The sequence below is a fragment of the Nelusetta ayraudi genome, unplaced genomic scaffold, assembly GCF_046127955.1.
Source record: "Nelusetta ayraudi isolate G7.1 ecotype Tasmania unplaced genomic scaffold, CSIRO-AGI_Nayr_v1 ptg000146l, whole genome shotgun sequence".
Taxonomy (NCBI): domain Eukaryota; kingdom Metazoa; phylum Chordata; class Actinopteri; order Tetraodontiformes; family Monacanthidae; genus Nelusetta; species Nelusetta ayraudi.
In genome coordinates, this window is record NW_027466196.1 from 676,753 (window position 1) to 693,989 (window position 17,237).

At 43.7% G+C, this 17,237-nt stretch overlaps 2 protein-coding genes and 1 long non-coding RNA gene across 10 annotated transcripts in view; 2 read left to right on the forward strand and 1 right to left on the reverse strand.

Annotated features, from left to right (window-relative positions):
* The window catches only part of iqsec1b (IQ motif and Sec7 domain ArfGEF 1b), a 125,790-nt gene extending 124,538 nt beyond the window's left edge, over positions 1-1,252 (reverse strand). For all 4 annotated transcript variants that reach the window (XM_076013203.1, XM_076013202.1, XM_076013201.1 and 1 more), the window contains exon 1: positions 919-1,252. In XM_076013203.1, the coding sequence (XP_075869318.1) occupies positions 919-1,199 (281 nt within the window). In that variant the 5' untranslated portion in view covers positions 1,200-1,252. The remainder of the gene's footprint in view (positions 1-918) is intronic.
* Positions 1,127-7,979, forward strand: LOC142879787 (uncharacterized). Its single transcript, XR_012925347.1, has 3 exons — positions 1,127-1,277; positions 1,324-1,763; positions 7,882-7,979. It is a non-coding gene; the product is annotated as an uncharacterized LOC142879787 (long non-coding RNA).
* A 6,010-nt stretch (positions 7,980-13,989) lies between these two features.
* Positions 13,990-17,237, forward strand: part of hdac11 (histone deacetylase 11) — a 400,302-nt gene continuing 397,054 nt past the window's right edge. For all 5 annotated transcript variants that reach the window (XM_076013250.1, XM_076013248.1, XM_076013249.1 and 2 more), the window contains exons 1-5: positions 13,990-14,226; positions 15,188-15,247; positions 15,337-15,485; positions 16,156-16,256; positions 16,755-16,871. In XM_076013250.1, coding sequence (XP_075869365.1) covers positions 15,213-15,247; positions 15,337-15,485; positions 16,156-16,256; positions 16,755-16,871 — 402 coding nt within the window. In that variant the 5' untranslated portion in view covers positions 13,990-14,226; positions 15,188-15,212. The remainder of the gene's footprint in view (positions 14,227-15,187; positions 15,248-15,336; positions 15,486-16,155; positions 16,257-16,754; positions 16,872-17,237) is intronic.

Consider the following 17,237-nt stretch of genomic DNA (forward strand, 5'->3'; position numbering starts at 1 on the left):
CGTCCCGGATAATTCAGCAACAACAAACAATTCTGTCAACGTGCAGAGACACACCCACATCGAATAACATAACATAATGTGATATGCCATCGACCGGAGCTGCCTTCCCTCCACCTGCACTCCGTCTGTGGTACCACTGTGTATCGCCGCCCAACGGTCTGCGCACAGTGGCCCCACGCAAGGCAAAGCTGTGAAATCCTCGTACAATAATTCAAATGAACCGCCTTTGAATCCATCAACGACTGCAACGAGCTGTACACACACACACACACACACACACACACACACACACACACACACACACACACACACACACACACACACACACACAACACATCTCGCGTCGACTGACATTCCAAGTGGTATGAAAACGGAGGCTGGCATTCCACGAACAGAACTAATCTTCCCTCCATCTTCACGACGCATGTTTGCGTTTTTGGGCCACAACAACAGTCACGCCCATTCATTCGGACTTTTATTTTTTATTCCCCCCCCCCCACCACCACCACCACCACCACGCTCCGAAACCAGACTGTAACACGCACACCGTGTCATTATTCTCTGCGCTGCGCGCCCAGCAGGGTCCACATTATGCAATGTGCGTGTGAAGCGTGCGCAGCCTGAATACCAGGCTGGGAAATAATCCCCACAGATGTTGAAATAAAAAAAAAATAAAAAAAATAAATAAAAATTCCACGGTCCGTTTCAAATCGCAGCCTTGTAAAATAGTGGCAGACGAGCGAGCGAGCGTGCGTGCGTGCGTTCCATGCTGGTCGGAACGCAGGCGGGTAAACAGAAGCGGCTGACCACGGCACAGCAAACACTCTGCTGTCACTACACGGTGGTGGAGGTGTCACTAAGTTTGCCGGTCCAAACCGAACCGCACCGCACCGCGCCATCACCGGGCGAGAAACTTACTTTTCCTGCGTGACGTTCTCCTTGATGGCTCCCAGCGAGGAGTGGTTGCCCTGCTGGAGCCTGCAGGTGGCCAGGTGCCGCTGGTGCTGCTCTTTCAGGTTGACGTTCTCCTTGCAGAGGTCCGTCACCTGGCGCTCCAGCTCATCGATCCGGACCCTCTGCTTCTCCAGAAGCCCCTGCTGGGTCTCTATGATCTTGTTCAGCTCCTTCAGATACTCCGCCGCCTTGCTGGGGTTCTCCGTCGGGTTCTCCATCTCGTAAAATCCCCGTTGGCCGTCCATGGAGGCGATATTATTCCACACAAACCAAGCAAAGCAAACGGCGGGAAGGAAGGAAGGGAGTGGGGGGGGGGGGGTGGGGTCGGGGGGCGGTGGGGCAGCAGCAGCAGCAACGAGAGAGAGACAGACGTCGAGAACCTCGTCCTCCTGCTCCCGCCTTCTCACCCTCGCGCTCTCTCACACACGCGCGCACATAGAGCCCGCGCGGCGCACTCAATCAGTGGCGGTAAGCGCGAGAGCTGTCAGCACCACCGGGGAGCCTCCTCCTTCGACCCGTCATGGCTGGCGGTGGCGGTGGTGGTGGCGGCTTCGCCGTCGAGTTACCCAGGGGCTCGTTGCTCCGCTCCGCTCTCCTCTCCTCTCCTCTCCTCCACGTGAGCGCCGCACGGCAACAGCACCAACTAAACCCTCTCGTAGCCGCTCGGTGCTTCTGGGGTTGGGGGGGGGGGAGAGAACGCTTTAACCCCTTCGGAGCATGGACGTGGTAAACCCGGTCCCGGGGAGTGGGGCGGGCGGGCGGAACTTTGATGTCGGTGCGACGAACACGAAGAGTCCAGAGCTCAACAGGTAGGAGTGACTGACTGACTGACTGACTGACTGACTGAGTGAGTCGCGTCAAAATAATTCTTCAAATAATTCTTCTCACACCTCCATCCATGCGTTGGCGAGGTAGTAGCTGCTGCTTATCCGTGACCACGCCCTCATCTCCACCCCGTCACCACCGTATTTTCACCGTCAACAGCGGGCCGAGTTTAATCTTTCGAAAAGCGCGGGAATATCACGTTAACGCAAGTAATGGTAATGAAATGACATAGAAAAACTTAGGTAGGGCGGGGGGGTTACAGGTCATCGCTGCAATCTATTTTTTTTTTTTTTATTTGACAGTGTATGACCTCCATGTTTTTGAGTCAAAGCCATGTAGAACAAAGTAGCCACAATTGCACTTTAGCATTGTGATATTCAATAGCTTTGTTGTTCAGTTGTTGTTGTTTTTTTGTTGATAACCTTATCAACAAACCATTGGGTTTTCATTGGGTTTTTTGACATTGCACCACTGCCCTTCCAACAACCCCCACGATGGGGTAAGAAAGTATTGTCAGGAATAAAAGTTGGCGTGTCGTAGTAGTACATTACCAAAACTTTGTCAACTAGTATTGATTAAACATACACATCTCAGTCTGCAGTCACGACCAGGATGAGTTCTGTTAGGGTTGTCATTCACATTCACAACGAAGAAACGCTGCCACCGAGATCATCAAAGAGATTTCATGGCTCTCCAACAGTACAACCACACCTCAGCTGCCACTCCTATCAATCACAGACACGTTGATTATGTATCACCAATTCAATTTGCACTGCCCTACGAAAACACGCACGCCCAAGATGATTCCATATCAGTTTATTGGAATAATGCAGCTGCCACTCCAGTAACCCAGCATCACTGGATATGATTAAGATATGACCTTTTCTTTTGTTCTCTTTCGTTTTAATGGAATAAAGGAAAACGGTTGTAGATTATCTGTGGAATTAAAAAAACAAAACAAATAAACAAGGTGAAAACACATTTGGGGATGAATAGCTTTTATTACTGAAATGTCCATGAATTGTCTTTTGTTGAAACAAAATTACCGTGTGACTTTTTCCCCTATGCTCTATTTGAGATAAGAACAAAAGAAAAAGCACAAGCACAAACACACGAGGCCTGTTGTCCCTCACAGTGATTGCCCTCTAGTGGTTTCTTGTGTTTCACACACATTACAGTTGACGTGGTTGTGACAGTGGATGACAATGAATTCATACTTTGGACTTGAGTACTCACGTGTGATGTTTTCAAAAGGATGCATTGTGCATTAGAACCTTATTTTGGTACTACTGGTATTTTGGTCTGGGAAAAGCACCAACGAGCAGCAAAAAGGAGGAGACTTTTTCTCATATTGTCCACTGATCAGCACAGTGGGCAAAGTCCTGGCTGCAATCACTTCCCAGCCTTTTGGATGTATTGCGCCACATCTCAAAAGATAAGTCCATAATTCAGCTTTCTGTGATCTGAGCCTTGTAGAGATCTTCAAAGCACTGTAGAGAAAGCAAAGTGAATTTCAAAGAAGATGGATTTTTTTTTTCTGTCTCTCTTTTTTGGGAAGTTATATTTAGAGCCTTCAGGTAATTTTCTCATTTGGAGGAAGAACTAAATCTTGTTGAAATTCTCTGTGTCCAATGGGGGTTAAAAAAATAAAAATAAAAAGTGGTTTTCCTACAGAGGTAATGTTTACAAGGGCTTCGGTGGATACTCATTTGTAAGAATTTCATTTTTACAAAACCTCAGCATATCAGAGGTTGCTACAGTAACAGTGGCCGCTGCTGCTGCTGCTGCTGTAATGCTAAATCCCATTCGTCCCCCCCGAGATGAAGAGTGATAGAGCGAGGTGGTCAGGGTATTCACCTCATACTCCTGCAGATGTCAATACAAGGAAACCAGGGCCACAAAGTGAAATGGAAATCAGTCATGGCACTTTCTGTAATTCATGCCTCCTCACAGTTTGTGGTTCGGTTTAACCGCTGGTGTGCCCTCCTTCTTCATGAATAAGATCACGGGTCCTTCCTACAACACAATGCAGTTATTTAAGGAGATTGGGCATATTCAAATCCCCGTTGACTCTATTCAGAAATATTAATGGAATTGCTTTTTTTCTGACCTCATTGAGCAATTTAGGATTCAAATTTTCTCTCATGTGTTGTTTTTTTCCCCCACTCAGCCAAAGGAAAGAAGGCTTCTATCAATGAGAGATTTTAGATGTCACAAAATAGCCTAAATATAAATGTATTTTCCAAAATTGGTGACGCATGCAAATGAGCATCTGTCAACACTCAACACCCACAGTGAGGTCAAATAGAGAAACAAACATCACAATTTATTCCCCCGTGTGGCTAATATATGCTTACTTATAAAAGCAAATATTACTCAAGTGCTGTAGGTGCACAGCTGACAAGGTTGAATTTCATTGATGGAGTGTGTTGAAAACAACAATGACAAACAGAGGGGGAAAAACCCAACTGACCTATCTGACAATAATGTTTGTGCAATGTTCATTCTAAAAACACCCTGCGACATGGTTCAGGTTTGCCATGTGGCCCCTTGTAAAAAAATAATTGCCCACCCCTCCTAAAGAGTTATTATTGTATTGTATTGTATTGTATTGTATTGTATTGTATTGTATTAAGATACACATCAGGGCGTGTAATCCAAATCACAGTTCCAAGTCAACAGTGAGCGTCCGGGAGAAATGAGAGCGACTCATTTAATTCATTACTACAGCTTGTACATAGAGCAGGGATTCAAACCAAAAAAAAAAAAACAATATATTTGGCCTGATGCCGTTTAATGATGCTGAACTGAACCATATCACAATGGAGTAAAAGCTAATGGCTTAAGCTGTTTGTGCTACTTCAGTTTAATTGTCTTAAATTCAGTCTTCACCCAAGTTGGAGACGCAGGTGGCAGGTGGCACAGGTTAAGAATGGGTGGTGAAGAAAAGTGGTGAGCAAGAAGTTTGTCTGCACGTTTCTGTTCATTGTCAACAAGTAGGGTTCCATTGTGTGGTCTTGCTTCAGACTGCACACACAGAGGAGTTCTGGAAAATCCTTGAACCTTGTCTTCCAAGAGGCTGTTGCAGAGCTTCATTCTTGGAGTTGTACAATACTTGTACAACTCAGTATCTTCTGTAGAAAGACACTTCATGGTAATTTTCTATCCATCAATACAGCCATTTATTTCAGTCACGCTCCCATATTCATAAAAACTGTACTGCGTACCTGTAAGAATGAAGGTATGTGGGCTCCCCTCAGGTTAAAAGGGGAGTTTAACAAAGGGTCTGACCTTCTTTGTCCCAAAAAGCTGTCTCATTAAGAAATCTTATTTAGGGTGTTGGTGGTTGTCTTTCAGTTTCTTTTATAAGCCTCTGATCATCTTTAATTTCAGGTTTGATAGCTCCAGTCTTCCTTCAAGAAAGCAGAAGGGTTAGGGTTAGGGTGGGAGAGGTCTGACTATATTTTAATCAATGACTGAGAACGCTCCTGCAGCAAGCTCTGCTTTGAAATGTGATTTAGTCTAGAACTGGGGCTTAAATCCTGCTCCTGCAGGAAACCAGGCCATTGTATTTTATTAAAGCTATATATCTAAATAACTTCTATAGTACACGGTTTGGGAAAGAATTTGTCATTTAGAGCTTATTGAGCCGTGTTTAGAGTGAGTTTCAGACGATGGAGAAAGCAAAGTGACTAGCATCTTAAATACAGAGTCCAGTTTGAACTACATCAGTGGCTAAATGAGGAAACGGAGCTGAGCAATCAGCTGTAGTAATTGCCCCTGATCCACTGGGTTGAGCGAGGGCCAGATCATCAACGAATGAGCACAGCGGTAAATAACTTTTTACATTTTTACAACACATTTTTTTCCCACGGCATTGCACTTGCAGCCTCCACCACTTTAGTGTTTTATCCACAAAGATATTTACCCTAATGATACGCAGGCGCAAAAACGCCCAGAATAGGGCGCCTGAGTCAGGTAGTTCATGGTAACCTGGCCCGGGTTATTGGATACGAGTATGTGTGTGGTGGGATGTGTGCAAAGAATGATCCCGTTAACTTCGACCTCAGTAAAATTTCAATTTTACCGATTTCAAAGAGGGAAACTCTGCTCCGATATGCGTGCTCTTGTGCGCACCTGGCATTACGACGCCTCCGTCTTACTGTGACTGCTGTCATGGTCTTTCCATATATTCCAACATCATTCACACCTCATAAGCTCTGCAGGGCAGAGAGCGTCTGGTCTGACTGCACCAGGAAGACGCCTTTATGTCTGTCAAACTGCGTGGAAGTCAGCGCAAAGTGGGAAAGTCACTGGGAAAAGGTGCTATTTCTAATGGCGCCTTTCGTCATTTTGCACCAAATGATCAATTAAAAATATATTGAAATGAATCTTTCGCATCTCTGTCACTACCAGCACCTCATTACATTTTCTTTCCCTTTTTATTACCTTTGCCCTCCGAATTCTTTGTTAATTTTTTTTTTTGTCTTATTTGGGTTTTTCTTCGGCAAAAGCTGGGCAATCACTTTGTGAATCTGGCCCTGAGACCGCATCTTCAATCATTGGAACAATGTTCTAAACAACGTGCAGCCTTTATGGCTGGAGTGAGTGTACTGGCTGCTGTCTTGTGGACTGTCTTTGTGCATCGGTGTTAGTCCTCAAGTCACATGTCAGTCAGTCACCACAGTCAGTGTTGGTTATTCATGCAGAGCGTGTAGTGGTTTAACAGCACTTTATTTATGTCACGTTAGACGGCATCTGTTAGACTTAATGACCCTCGGCAGTGCCTCTTACAGCTACACAAGCACTTAGAGTCACAAAGGGTGCAACTACAATTTGATGGATGTGAGAGGAACCTCTCGGTTGCCATTCAACTGAGACAGTTATCTTTTCACACCAGTATATAAACGCAGAAAGAGTGCTTACCAAGACGTAGGTTACATGTTAAGTGCTTGGCGTGTGGCCTGTCTTATAGGCTGCAGTATATGGTTTCCATTCAATTTTGTCAACAACATGTATGTCAGAGGAAAGTTGAAGTCTGTAAATTATTTTGATCATTTTTGCATATTTCACAACTGACTGTGGGTTGATAAAAGTTCATTTCTGGACTAAATTGTGTGGTGAGTTCAAATTCACCTCCTCTTTCAGCAAGGCCGAGGTGCCACATGGTCGGCCACCTTCAGCCCTTGTCATCCTGCTGGCCGTCCGCCCAAGCCAGACCCCCATCCCCAAACTATTCCAAAGCGTACTCATGAGGCGACTTTATCTGCAACACACATGACAGGCTGCTCTCTGTGCCTGCAGGCTGAAACCAACCTGATATTTCCTGCACTCCCGCTATTTCTCCCCTACAATCCAATTTTTTCTAATTAATTGTGCCTCCAACTTCTCCTTTGCCACAGTGGCACCCAAATGTCCAACCTGCCTCATCTCTTTATATCCATCCTCCTGTCTCTCCAACACTGCTCCAACAAATCACATAATAATTAATAAAAAACATTATTTTTAATAAAGTAGGTTTAGCACGGTTCCTCCAACCATCTCTGCATCACTCTCAACTGCTTAACACCCGCTGCGCCTCCTCCACCTGTCGGCCCATCGCCCATAGAGATTTGTCCCACTGTCGACATCCCAATGCCAACGGGGGAAAATAAATGGGGTCGGCTAATCTTTACCAAGCCGCAGGATGGTATGAAACAATTTTAACTACTGGGGCTTTACTTTAGTTTAAGCTGATGCTTCCTGCAAGTCTGCTCCCTCTGTAATGCTAGGAATGCCAGGAACTCCTGCTCACACAACCCAGCTACACTTCCAAGACTGCCTGGCATGCCGCCCATTATACCTAACAAAGTTATTATGAAGAGCTGTTGTATAATTCAATTTGAGTGCATTCATAAGAGATTATAATGCATTTGTAATGCTTAACGGATGGTTATGATTGCATATGACAAAAGACTGTAAGTGGTTGATATAACGTGATGTTAGCTCATCATGCATTATGTTTCATCCCTCCTTGGCAAGGTGACGACAGTGCTTTGAGAGACTCCTCTGACGAGGTGTCATGTTTGCTCTGCTGCTGCTGATTGTGCATTCTGTTTGCAGTTCCGTAGGTGGTGCGCTGGGCGGGAGTTTTTAAACCCCTCTGAAGATTTCCCGTGTCGAAACTGTTTCCAACCATGGTGTCTGCTTCCATCGTCCATCTTCTGGCTCCCTGTCCTCAACCCTCCCGGCCAGAGTGTTTCTCCGGTGACTCCGGTGAGGTGTGACCGTTCCAAACTCAATGCTAGCTCCAATGCGCCACCTTCTAAAAAAAAACAAAACTATTCTGGACACGTCCTGTCTAATTATAGGCCACATCTCCAACATTTCCTGTCAATATACAAGACAAAACAGTTGCCAGCTCAGTGACTGTTTACATGACCATAAACTATATCAGGTGTTTCACTCAGGTTTTGGGAATAATCACAACAAATGAACGGGAAACGTGAGTAGTGATCTTGTGATGGCATCTAGCATCAGGTTGTCTATCTGTTTTAGTTCTTCTACATCTCAGTGCTGCATTTTAAACAGTTGACCACAGCATTCTTCTGAAAAGACTGTGGGATGTCATTGGCAATAAAAAGTCTTAAATAGTTTCAGATCTTATCTGTCTGACCGCTTTCAGTTTGTTCATGTGCATAATTGCTTTTCAGAACGTAAAAGAGTTAGTCATGGAGTCCCTCAGGGGTCCGTTCTTGGACCCCTTCACTTTAACATTTACACGTTACCTCTTGGTAATACAGTTAGTCTAACAAAGCCTTACAATGGGTTCAATTGCTATGCAGATGATGCAAAGTTATATCTAACAATTAAACCTGGTGGGTAGAACGTACGGCGCAATGCAGCGGGGGAGGGTTCCGTCAGAATCTGTTACATTCACTTCATTGAGGGCTAACGTAATGCTGACGAGTCTCTCACTCCACTTCCTGTAATGTTCACTACTTTATGCAAGATTCATATTTAGTTAAATGTGGTGTATTAATGTATTTTATTAAGTGGGAGTTTATATGAAGCTGTCTTCGGTATACAGTGGAAAGCAGGCAGAGGACAATAGCCATTCAATCTATAATAAAAAAAAGCTCAATCTATTATAATTATGCTGCTCTCTCTGGCTTCATTAGGGGTCCACTTTACTGATCCGCCCCACATTGAATTTGTCCGATAAACCACAAGTTTTGGTTTTTGAGTAAAATGCGTTATTTTAGGCCTGATTTGGCAAATTATCAACAAACCAACACCATTGCAGCCTAAACACCCACTGAGCTTTCTGCCTCAAATGTTGGAACGCACAGTTTGATGAGGAGAGATGTGACCTTTAAAGCAAGCTTTGTATTTCTTGGCACTGGATTAGATGATTTTATTCCACTGAGCAGGACAAAGTCACCTTCTCCAACAAAGCTGTTCCACTTGTACCACTTTATTTTCTTTTTTACTTTATTTTTTTGGGATGCCATAGCAGTATAAACATGACTGGCTGGTCATAAGCAGTCTGATATTATATATTTTATATCAAAATGATAAATTAAGTTACTGTGTTCCACAGCAGCAGGCAGTTTAATATGACAAATAGGCTCTGCCAGCAGTGTGACTATGAATAATTTGTAATCATATTTTCTATTATTCAGAATTTTAATATTTACTTTTTATAATGTGTTGAAGCTTGTGGCAACACACTACTAATACCCTGCATGGAAAAGGACAGATTTTTGCAAGGCCCATTGGATAGCACAGAGTCCAGTTGTAAGAGTGCTGCAGTCCAAGGTTGTCCTTGTTGTCTCCCTTACGGAGGAGACAGGGATGCTACAAAAAATCTCGAAAATCAAAATAATGAAAATAAACTGCCCGACTTATTTGGTTGCGTCACGCTGAAATCAACCACTATTGCTTTTTTTTTCAGCTACCCTGAAAGCCAAATAAAAAAAAAATACATGTCTGCTCTGCTTTTGCATAATAATTTTAAAGGAATTCTACTCATTTAATCTTTAGAAAAAAGAAAGAGTTGGGTTGTAGAGAAAATGAATGTGTCTGTTTTAAGAGCACCATTATGTGGACTGTGTGGAGTATAACTAATTTGTCAAGGCATCTCACGTCAGTATTGTATTTTCAATCTCACATTAGACAACTTTCATCCACACACAATATGAGATCTGCTGACCTTTAAGCTGGCAGGAAAACAAATAATCTTAAAACATCTTTTCAGAAGAACAGATACTGTATATCTTTGCAGGCAAGATGATTAGTTGGTGTATAATCATCAATAGAAGCGAATAACTAACTCATACAATATGTTAGACACCATTGCTATTGTATGTGACATATTGATGTTAACAATTTGTTTAACAATTGATGTTTTTAAAGAGAGGTCTAGAATCGTATCTCTTCTCACTGTTGTTCAAACGTCCTCGCCCTCCTGTCAAGAGTGTTGTGGTGACAGGGAAGCCGCTGTCAGATGTGAGTGTCTGGGAGGAGTTGGACAATCCCGCTGATGACCGTTGTGCAGGGCTGCGGCTCCTCTGTGAGGTCTTTCTGTCAAGCGCATTGTGCTGGCTGTGAGTGCCAGTGTGGTCGAGGCTCCTGGGAGAAATGTGGCTCACATTTTAAAATTCATGAGATGTGTGATTGTTCCACATTGAGCGACACACTTTGACGTTCTAAATATGTCCTATCATTTTTTTTTTAAATCATGCTGAAATTCAAAGGGAACTGTTTATACAGCTTGACTATGCAAATCCTCACTTTGTTTAGCTTGAAACATGTCTGCTGTTTGGCAAAAAAAAAACAAAACAAAACAAAGTGTGATTTTGGATGGATTACTGGGCTGCATTCGGTTAATTCTTTGGATCTGTTCTCAAATTTGTTTTGTAACTTTCAACAGATGCACATGGAATTATAAACTGAAAGAGTTATTGGAAGAGATTTGCGGTTTGCACGCACAGCTGACACCTTAGAGTGCGACTCGTAGACATTGATCTGTTGTTTGCTAATCAAATTCTTCACTTTTGAGAAGGAAACAATTTAACTCATGTAATTCTATTAGAAAACTCACAATCAACAACTGGGGTTATTGGATCAATATTTAAAAACGATAATGTCAAATTGTGAGAAATGTAAAGCACAAGTTAAATGGGTTTTGGTTGTCCAAACTGGACAACAAAAAAAAAACCTAACTGCAATAAATGTCAGTGTTTGGGCATATAAGGCAGCATTTTATTTTCCAGTGGCCACTCAGGGTACTGCAGCCAAAATCCCATGCGCCCCGAAAGCCTTTGTCTAACAGACTGCGATAGAAAAATGAATTCCTCTGACCAGAGAGTGAGAGAACAGGACTGTGACCACAAACAATAGTTTCAGTTCAATGCAACTCTGGCAAGTGTTTGACTGAAAGAAATTGTGTGTTGCACCTGCGTGACAGCTCGTCCTTTCACAGTGTTGAATGAGATGTCTCGCGCTGACACACATCACAACACAGGTGTGACATCCTGTTGCCATGGCAACTCATGTCAAATTCATTGAACTTTCATTTGCAACTACCCAGATTTGTCATATGCCAAATATTTCATGACGGTGGAATATGATTCATACGTCGAGCGAATGTGCAGTGCGTAACAACCTGTGTCGTCGCTGATTTACATCTGTTTTCAGCAGACTCTGTTCAAAGAATGCTTGAAATGTAGATCCACTGACGATCACTGTGGGAATGGCACCCAAAGAGGCCACAGCCAGGAGCTGGCAGGACACCCAGACTGGGTGCTTGATGAGATCACCGCCTGCTGGTGGATATCGGACGATGTGCACGTCAGACTGAGGAGATGGAAGCCTGAGGGGCTTCTTTGTCTGAGTGGGAATGAATTGTTGCGCAGCTCTCCAGGGTCCTCTTGCCAGATGTAAAGGAAACAAATGAAACCATGTAGGATTTAGACGCATGGCTCCATTCTCAGTCAAAATTAAAGCAACCACGTCGCAAACAATCAGCGCACAATAGCTCATCCTCCGGCACATGTTTAGCAGGTTCCCACAGAGGTTGCACGCTGAGATGATGGTGACATGATCGAAAAAAACTGATGCCCAAGCCTCTCTGGCTTTATCTCCAAAACATAAAACATGTTCTTATCCCTCTGGTGGACTCATTCCTGATCCTGTCCATCCTGGTCACTCTCAACATTTCAATCTCCACTACCCCCAACTATGCCCCCTGTCTTTTCCTCACTGCCACTGACTCTCTAATTCAGCCAACATCACTGCTTCTGCCACCATTTTCTGCACCTTTGCTGTTATTCCCGCTGATGCTGTTACCTCACACCTGACACTTTACTCCACTTGTTCACAACCTGCTTTCACACGCTGTCCACATCTCCACCTGCTTCATCTCTACACCCTGTAATCTAACCTTTCCAAACCATACATATTTATGGAAACAATAAAATGTTGAAATAAGTCATAGATGACAAACACACACACGTACATATCATATGCAGTGTACATCAGTGACAGAAGCAAAAATAATACGACAGTTTTTGATCAGTTACTTTTGAAAAAAAAAAAAAACCCGGTCAAACAGAAGTGTCAGTTCATTTTAATATTATTCTGAAGATAAAATCAGCTTTAGAATGTGGTCTGTAAAAACATGAGCAGTTCTGACTTTTGAAAAAAATACTTGAGATGCTTCCTGCTTTGTTTGTTATTGCGCACTTTGAATCCGTACAGTCAGTGGTCTGGATCAATGTTATCAGGTGAAGAGACTATTTCAGATGACTGACTGCCATATCATAAGCATCGTCTCTTCAGCAGCAAGAGTTTTATTTCTGCTCTCTTATTTGATGGGAGGAGCTGCTGTATCAGCGCTGGCAGTCACTATGGGAACGGGTGCTCATTGTGGCTCTTTCACAGGCAATCTAATCCCTGTCAAATGTGGATCTCAAGGTGTCCACCATTAAAGTGTGACTATAAAAAAAATTACAACTGGATATTTGATCGGAAGTGATCCAAAATCTCTATTTAACAAACTGTGGATGCTATGTTTGTTGTCACAGAACTTGTAACAGTTTCATTTTGCCTTAGAAATATTTATATGTTAACATGTGTATTTATCAATGTCCCTGTAATCCCGTTGGATCAATACTTTTATTGACTTTTGTGGTTGCTATAGTTGCTGCAACCACAGAAGAAGTAAAAGTTCCATTAGCGCATTGCTAGTACTTGTAGCAATCTTGCAAATGAAATTGAACAAACTGACAATGGTCAAAAACAAAAAGTTCTCACGTCAGTGCCTAAGATGTTTATTAAATACTTATTTAGGAATATTTCGATACATTTCCATAGTACATGTTGGTGTGTGTGTGTGTGTGTGTGTGTGTGTGTGTGTGTGTGTGTGTGTTTGTGTGTACACATAGCGACAAATACACACAGAGAATGACTATGAAATAATTCCACAGCCCCTGAGAGATCAAGACTGTCCTTACTTCAGAGGCAGGCCAGCAATATTAAACAGGCACAGACATTAACATACCATCTTATTTTTAGACATCTGCTGTCTCAGCTGCCAGCACGCAGGTCAAAGGATTTTTATAAGGGATAACAGGTAATTCTGCCAGCCAGCTTCTGTATTATAACACTGAAGACTGTGGTGTAACCTTGATACATTATTTATTGTGGGTAACTATAAGCGCTGAAATAAGATTAAAGGAAAACAACACTGTGTGGCTGAGAAGGAAGGAAGGAGCTCTGTGGGTCTCTATTCGACAGTGATTGTGCTTTAAAAAATGAACAAATTAAAAAATATATATATATAAATATATATATATGTATATGTATATATATTCTGGAAAGGCATAGATACAATGTGAACAGTTCAACTAATGTGGCGTCGAAAGGTCCCTCCTCTAATACGGTTGTGTGACTCTACCATAAAGGCTGCTATTGAGTCAATATTACGACCACGGTGGGTTCATTTCATAAGAAAACTGAAGAAAAAAAAAAAGGGGGGGGGGGGCATTAGTTCCGTGTTTTGTTTTTTTTAAACTCACAGCATGTGTTCTACGTCTGTGCACTTCCGTGAAAGCGAAAGCCTGAGAGAGTTGCCCATTAATTCACCACAGAAGAAGAACGTCAGCGGACGGAGCCTGCGCGCCAACTACGTACGTTACGTATTCAGCGTAGTGTGGTGGGGGGGGGAGAGAGGGGGGGAAGAAATGGAGACGAACGCGGCGCCGCTGGCTCACGCGAGCCGTGTGTTTCCGCTTCCACTCAATCACCCACTGACGACAGATGAAGAATGAATATTGAACAGTGAGCACTTGACCCAAACTGCGGTCACTCCCTGACGGTTCGGCTCGGTTCGGCTCGAGCAGCAGCGATTCGACCCGCACTCCTCTCCCTCCTCCCCCTCCTCCTTCCTCGCGCCAGTGGCAGGTGAGTCGTGTTGTTGTCGACTGTCGCCTCCTCTACGGACACGGCAGGAGCTCCAGTCCCGTAGAATTCAGCAGCGACGGCGGGTTTAGCGCCGCCGCCTCGGAAGCGAGTTGGGCGGGGAGTGTTAGGACGGCGTCTCCGCTGCGCGCACGACTCACCCGAGCTATTGCGTATGTAGAAATGTGTGGTGGGTTTGTGCGCATGCGTGAGATGTGAGCCGGCTGTCAACGAACTTAAGGACTGCACGTAAGAGATGGTGGCATTTCCTGTGATTGCGCTTGGTATAATAGGAGCGCGGACATGACAAAATGTTTTACTAAATGGTTTTGTTTTGTTTCTAGTGAAACAGTTCACTTGTTTTCTACACGTTCAACTTTCACTTCGATTCGATTCAGTCCTTTCCGTTCTTGAACTGGCTGGTATTGGGTTTCAGTTCATTTTTGAATGAATATTGAAACTGTCCATATAGAATTGTTCCTTTAATTCCTTTGATTACGCATCATCGTTTTTATGTGACGAGTCTGGAGCAGCGACCATGAACCGTTGGACCCCGGGAGCAGAAAACTATATCACGGGCAATGTCACATGAAACCTGACATAACATAAAAAAAATAACTTAAGATTTATTTTTAATGAACTTATAGTACGACTTAAACTTCCATTGCCGCTCCATCGCCAGTCTGGTATCCAGTTTTTAATGATGCATCCCTGTGAGCGACTCCACTTGAGCGAGCTGCCACACTGGACCCTGGGGGGGCCTGACACTGAGCCCCATGTTGAACACCACTTTCCCGTCCTCGGTTGTGTCTTTTTGCGGTGCCGTCTATCATTTCCTTCCCCGGGGTTTCTCCCTTCTAGACACTGTAATGAGCCGCATGTTTGCCGTCACTGTAAATATTTACAGCAACCTTCGACAAAGTGAACGTCATTGTCGGCTCTCATTTACCTCTGGTTTTTCCAGATGAAGGAGACAATGCTGGAGAAGCATGTCACACAAAGAAGATAATGAAGGCAAGGGGAGGTGAGAAAAACAAACATGACACCACTCGCAGTGGTGCTTATTAGGCCACTTGGGAAATGAGTCCATGAACGCTGTGTTTCTTCTCTCAGCGCCCACCGCTCGGAGCTGTTGGCTGACATCCCGCGAAGGTTTGTGCCCATCGTGTACCACCCAGACTACAACATCAGCTTCATGGGCCTGGAGAAGCTCCACCCGTTTGATGCGGGGAAGTGGGGGAAAGTCATTCACTTTTTGAGAGGTAAGGTAAAAAAAAAAAAAAAAGAGGCGGGGAGGCTTATTGAGAGGACACGTCCCCAAACTAATGCATATGGATCAGCGTGAGAGGCAAGCAGAGTTGAAGATAAAGGAGGAGAAAGTGGAGAGCTGAACTCGGGAAGTGAAAAAGGGCCGAGTGATGGAGAATAGATAATGAGGGCCGGCTCCCCGTGGGACTGCGTGCCAGGTGGAGGAGCTGGAGTCTAGCGAAGGGTCTCGAGGCCGAGGGGAAAAAAAACGGCGTCCGACAAAAAACTGGCGCCACTTCACACGCCGCCGTCCCGCTTAATTGCAGCCCGGCTCGTCTTTGCTTAAAGTGGCGTAAACACGTCAATTTGCAAAACTTTCGCAAGCAAAGAGTGCAAACAAAGAACGAGCCTCTGCTGACAGGAGAGAAAACTCAACCCTTGCAAGTTTTGCATTCAAAAAGGGGGGATGATGTAGCAGATTTATAGACATTGGTGCCATGGTGCTTTTAATGAGAGTTCTGTAGGATTCAATCTGCTGCTTATTCAAAATTAGCTGTTAAAAAAAAACAAAACTTTATTGCTGTTCTGCTGTTTTTCTTTCCTTTTTGAAGTTGCAACTACAGTCAAGCTGTTTTGTGTCTGTTTGCCTCTAATGCTGTTTTTTCTGTCCCTCTTTTCCCTCAGAGGAGAAGTTCATCACTGATGGGAGCATCGTGGAGGCCAGAGAAGCTACTGAAGAGGATTTGCTGGTGGTTCACACCAAACGCTACCTTAACCGATTGAAGGTCACTTTCCCATCTCATCTCGCTGCATTTGTTCATATGGAAAATCTTTGTGCATGATGCAGAGCTACCACTTCTTTTTGTTGATGGTAGTTTTGTTTCAGGAGTTCGTGAATTGACTTGCGCTGCCCGCTTCAGCATAGATATGCTGTACATGATGTGCGTATCTGTGCTGGTGGGCTCAGTAGAGTTGCCCTCAGTTACCTGCTGTGAATTTACATCACTCTGTGCTGTTTCTGATTCTGCCAGTGTCAAAGTTTTAATCCCAAGCTGCTTCTGGGAATTAGGATGAATCCTTTTAGTCAACATTTCTGAAACTGTAAAACTGAACTTGACCGCACGAGCATTAAATCATGCTGGGTTGTTTTTTTTATTTATTTTTTAAATCTTATTTTTAACTGTAATTTTCATTTGACTAAGGTGCGTCTGTGGTTTTAATTGCCCCTGTACTGGCAATAAGCACGACTCATGAAGGTCTCTACTCATCTTTCCTTTCCTCAGTGGTCTCTGGTGGTGGCCACGATCACAGAAATCCCACCTCTCATCTTCCTGCCTAACTTCCTGGTGCAGAGGAGGGTGCTGAGGCCTTTAAGGACGCAGACAGGAGGAACAATCATGGTAAGAGCCTGAGCCCAAAGATGACACCCATACTTTTCTGTTCTCACCCTGTAGTGGGCTTGTTGAAAGGGTCTGTGGTCCCAGGTCCGGGGTCTTCAGGATATGTTGGGGGTTTTTTTTGTCTGTTTTTTATTTCCTTTCTACTCAATGTGTTTTTACTGAAGGTCCAGTGTGTAAAATTTGGCTTGATTTATGATTTGTATGTTGGTAAATGCTTAACACACTGTCCATAAATACCTGAATAAAAGTGTATAATCAAAGTACAATTAAATTCAGTTTTCCTATCAGAAACAGTATTTGGGTTTTTTTGTTTTTTTTTTACGGTAAAATATATATTAGTATATTTTTGACGACAATTATAAATGC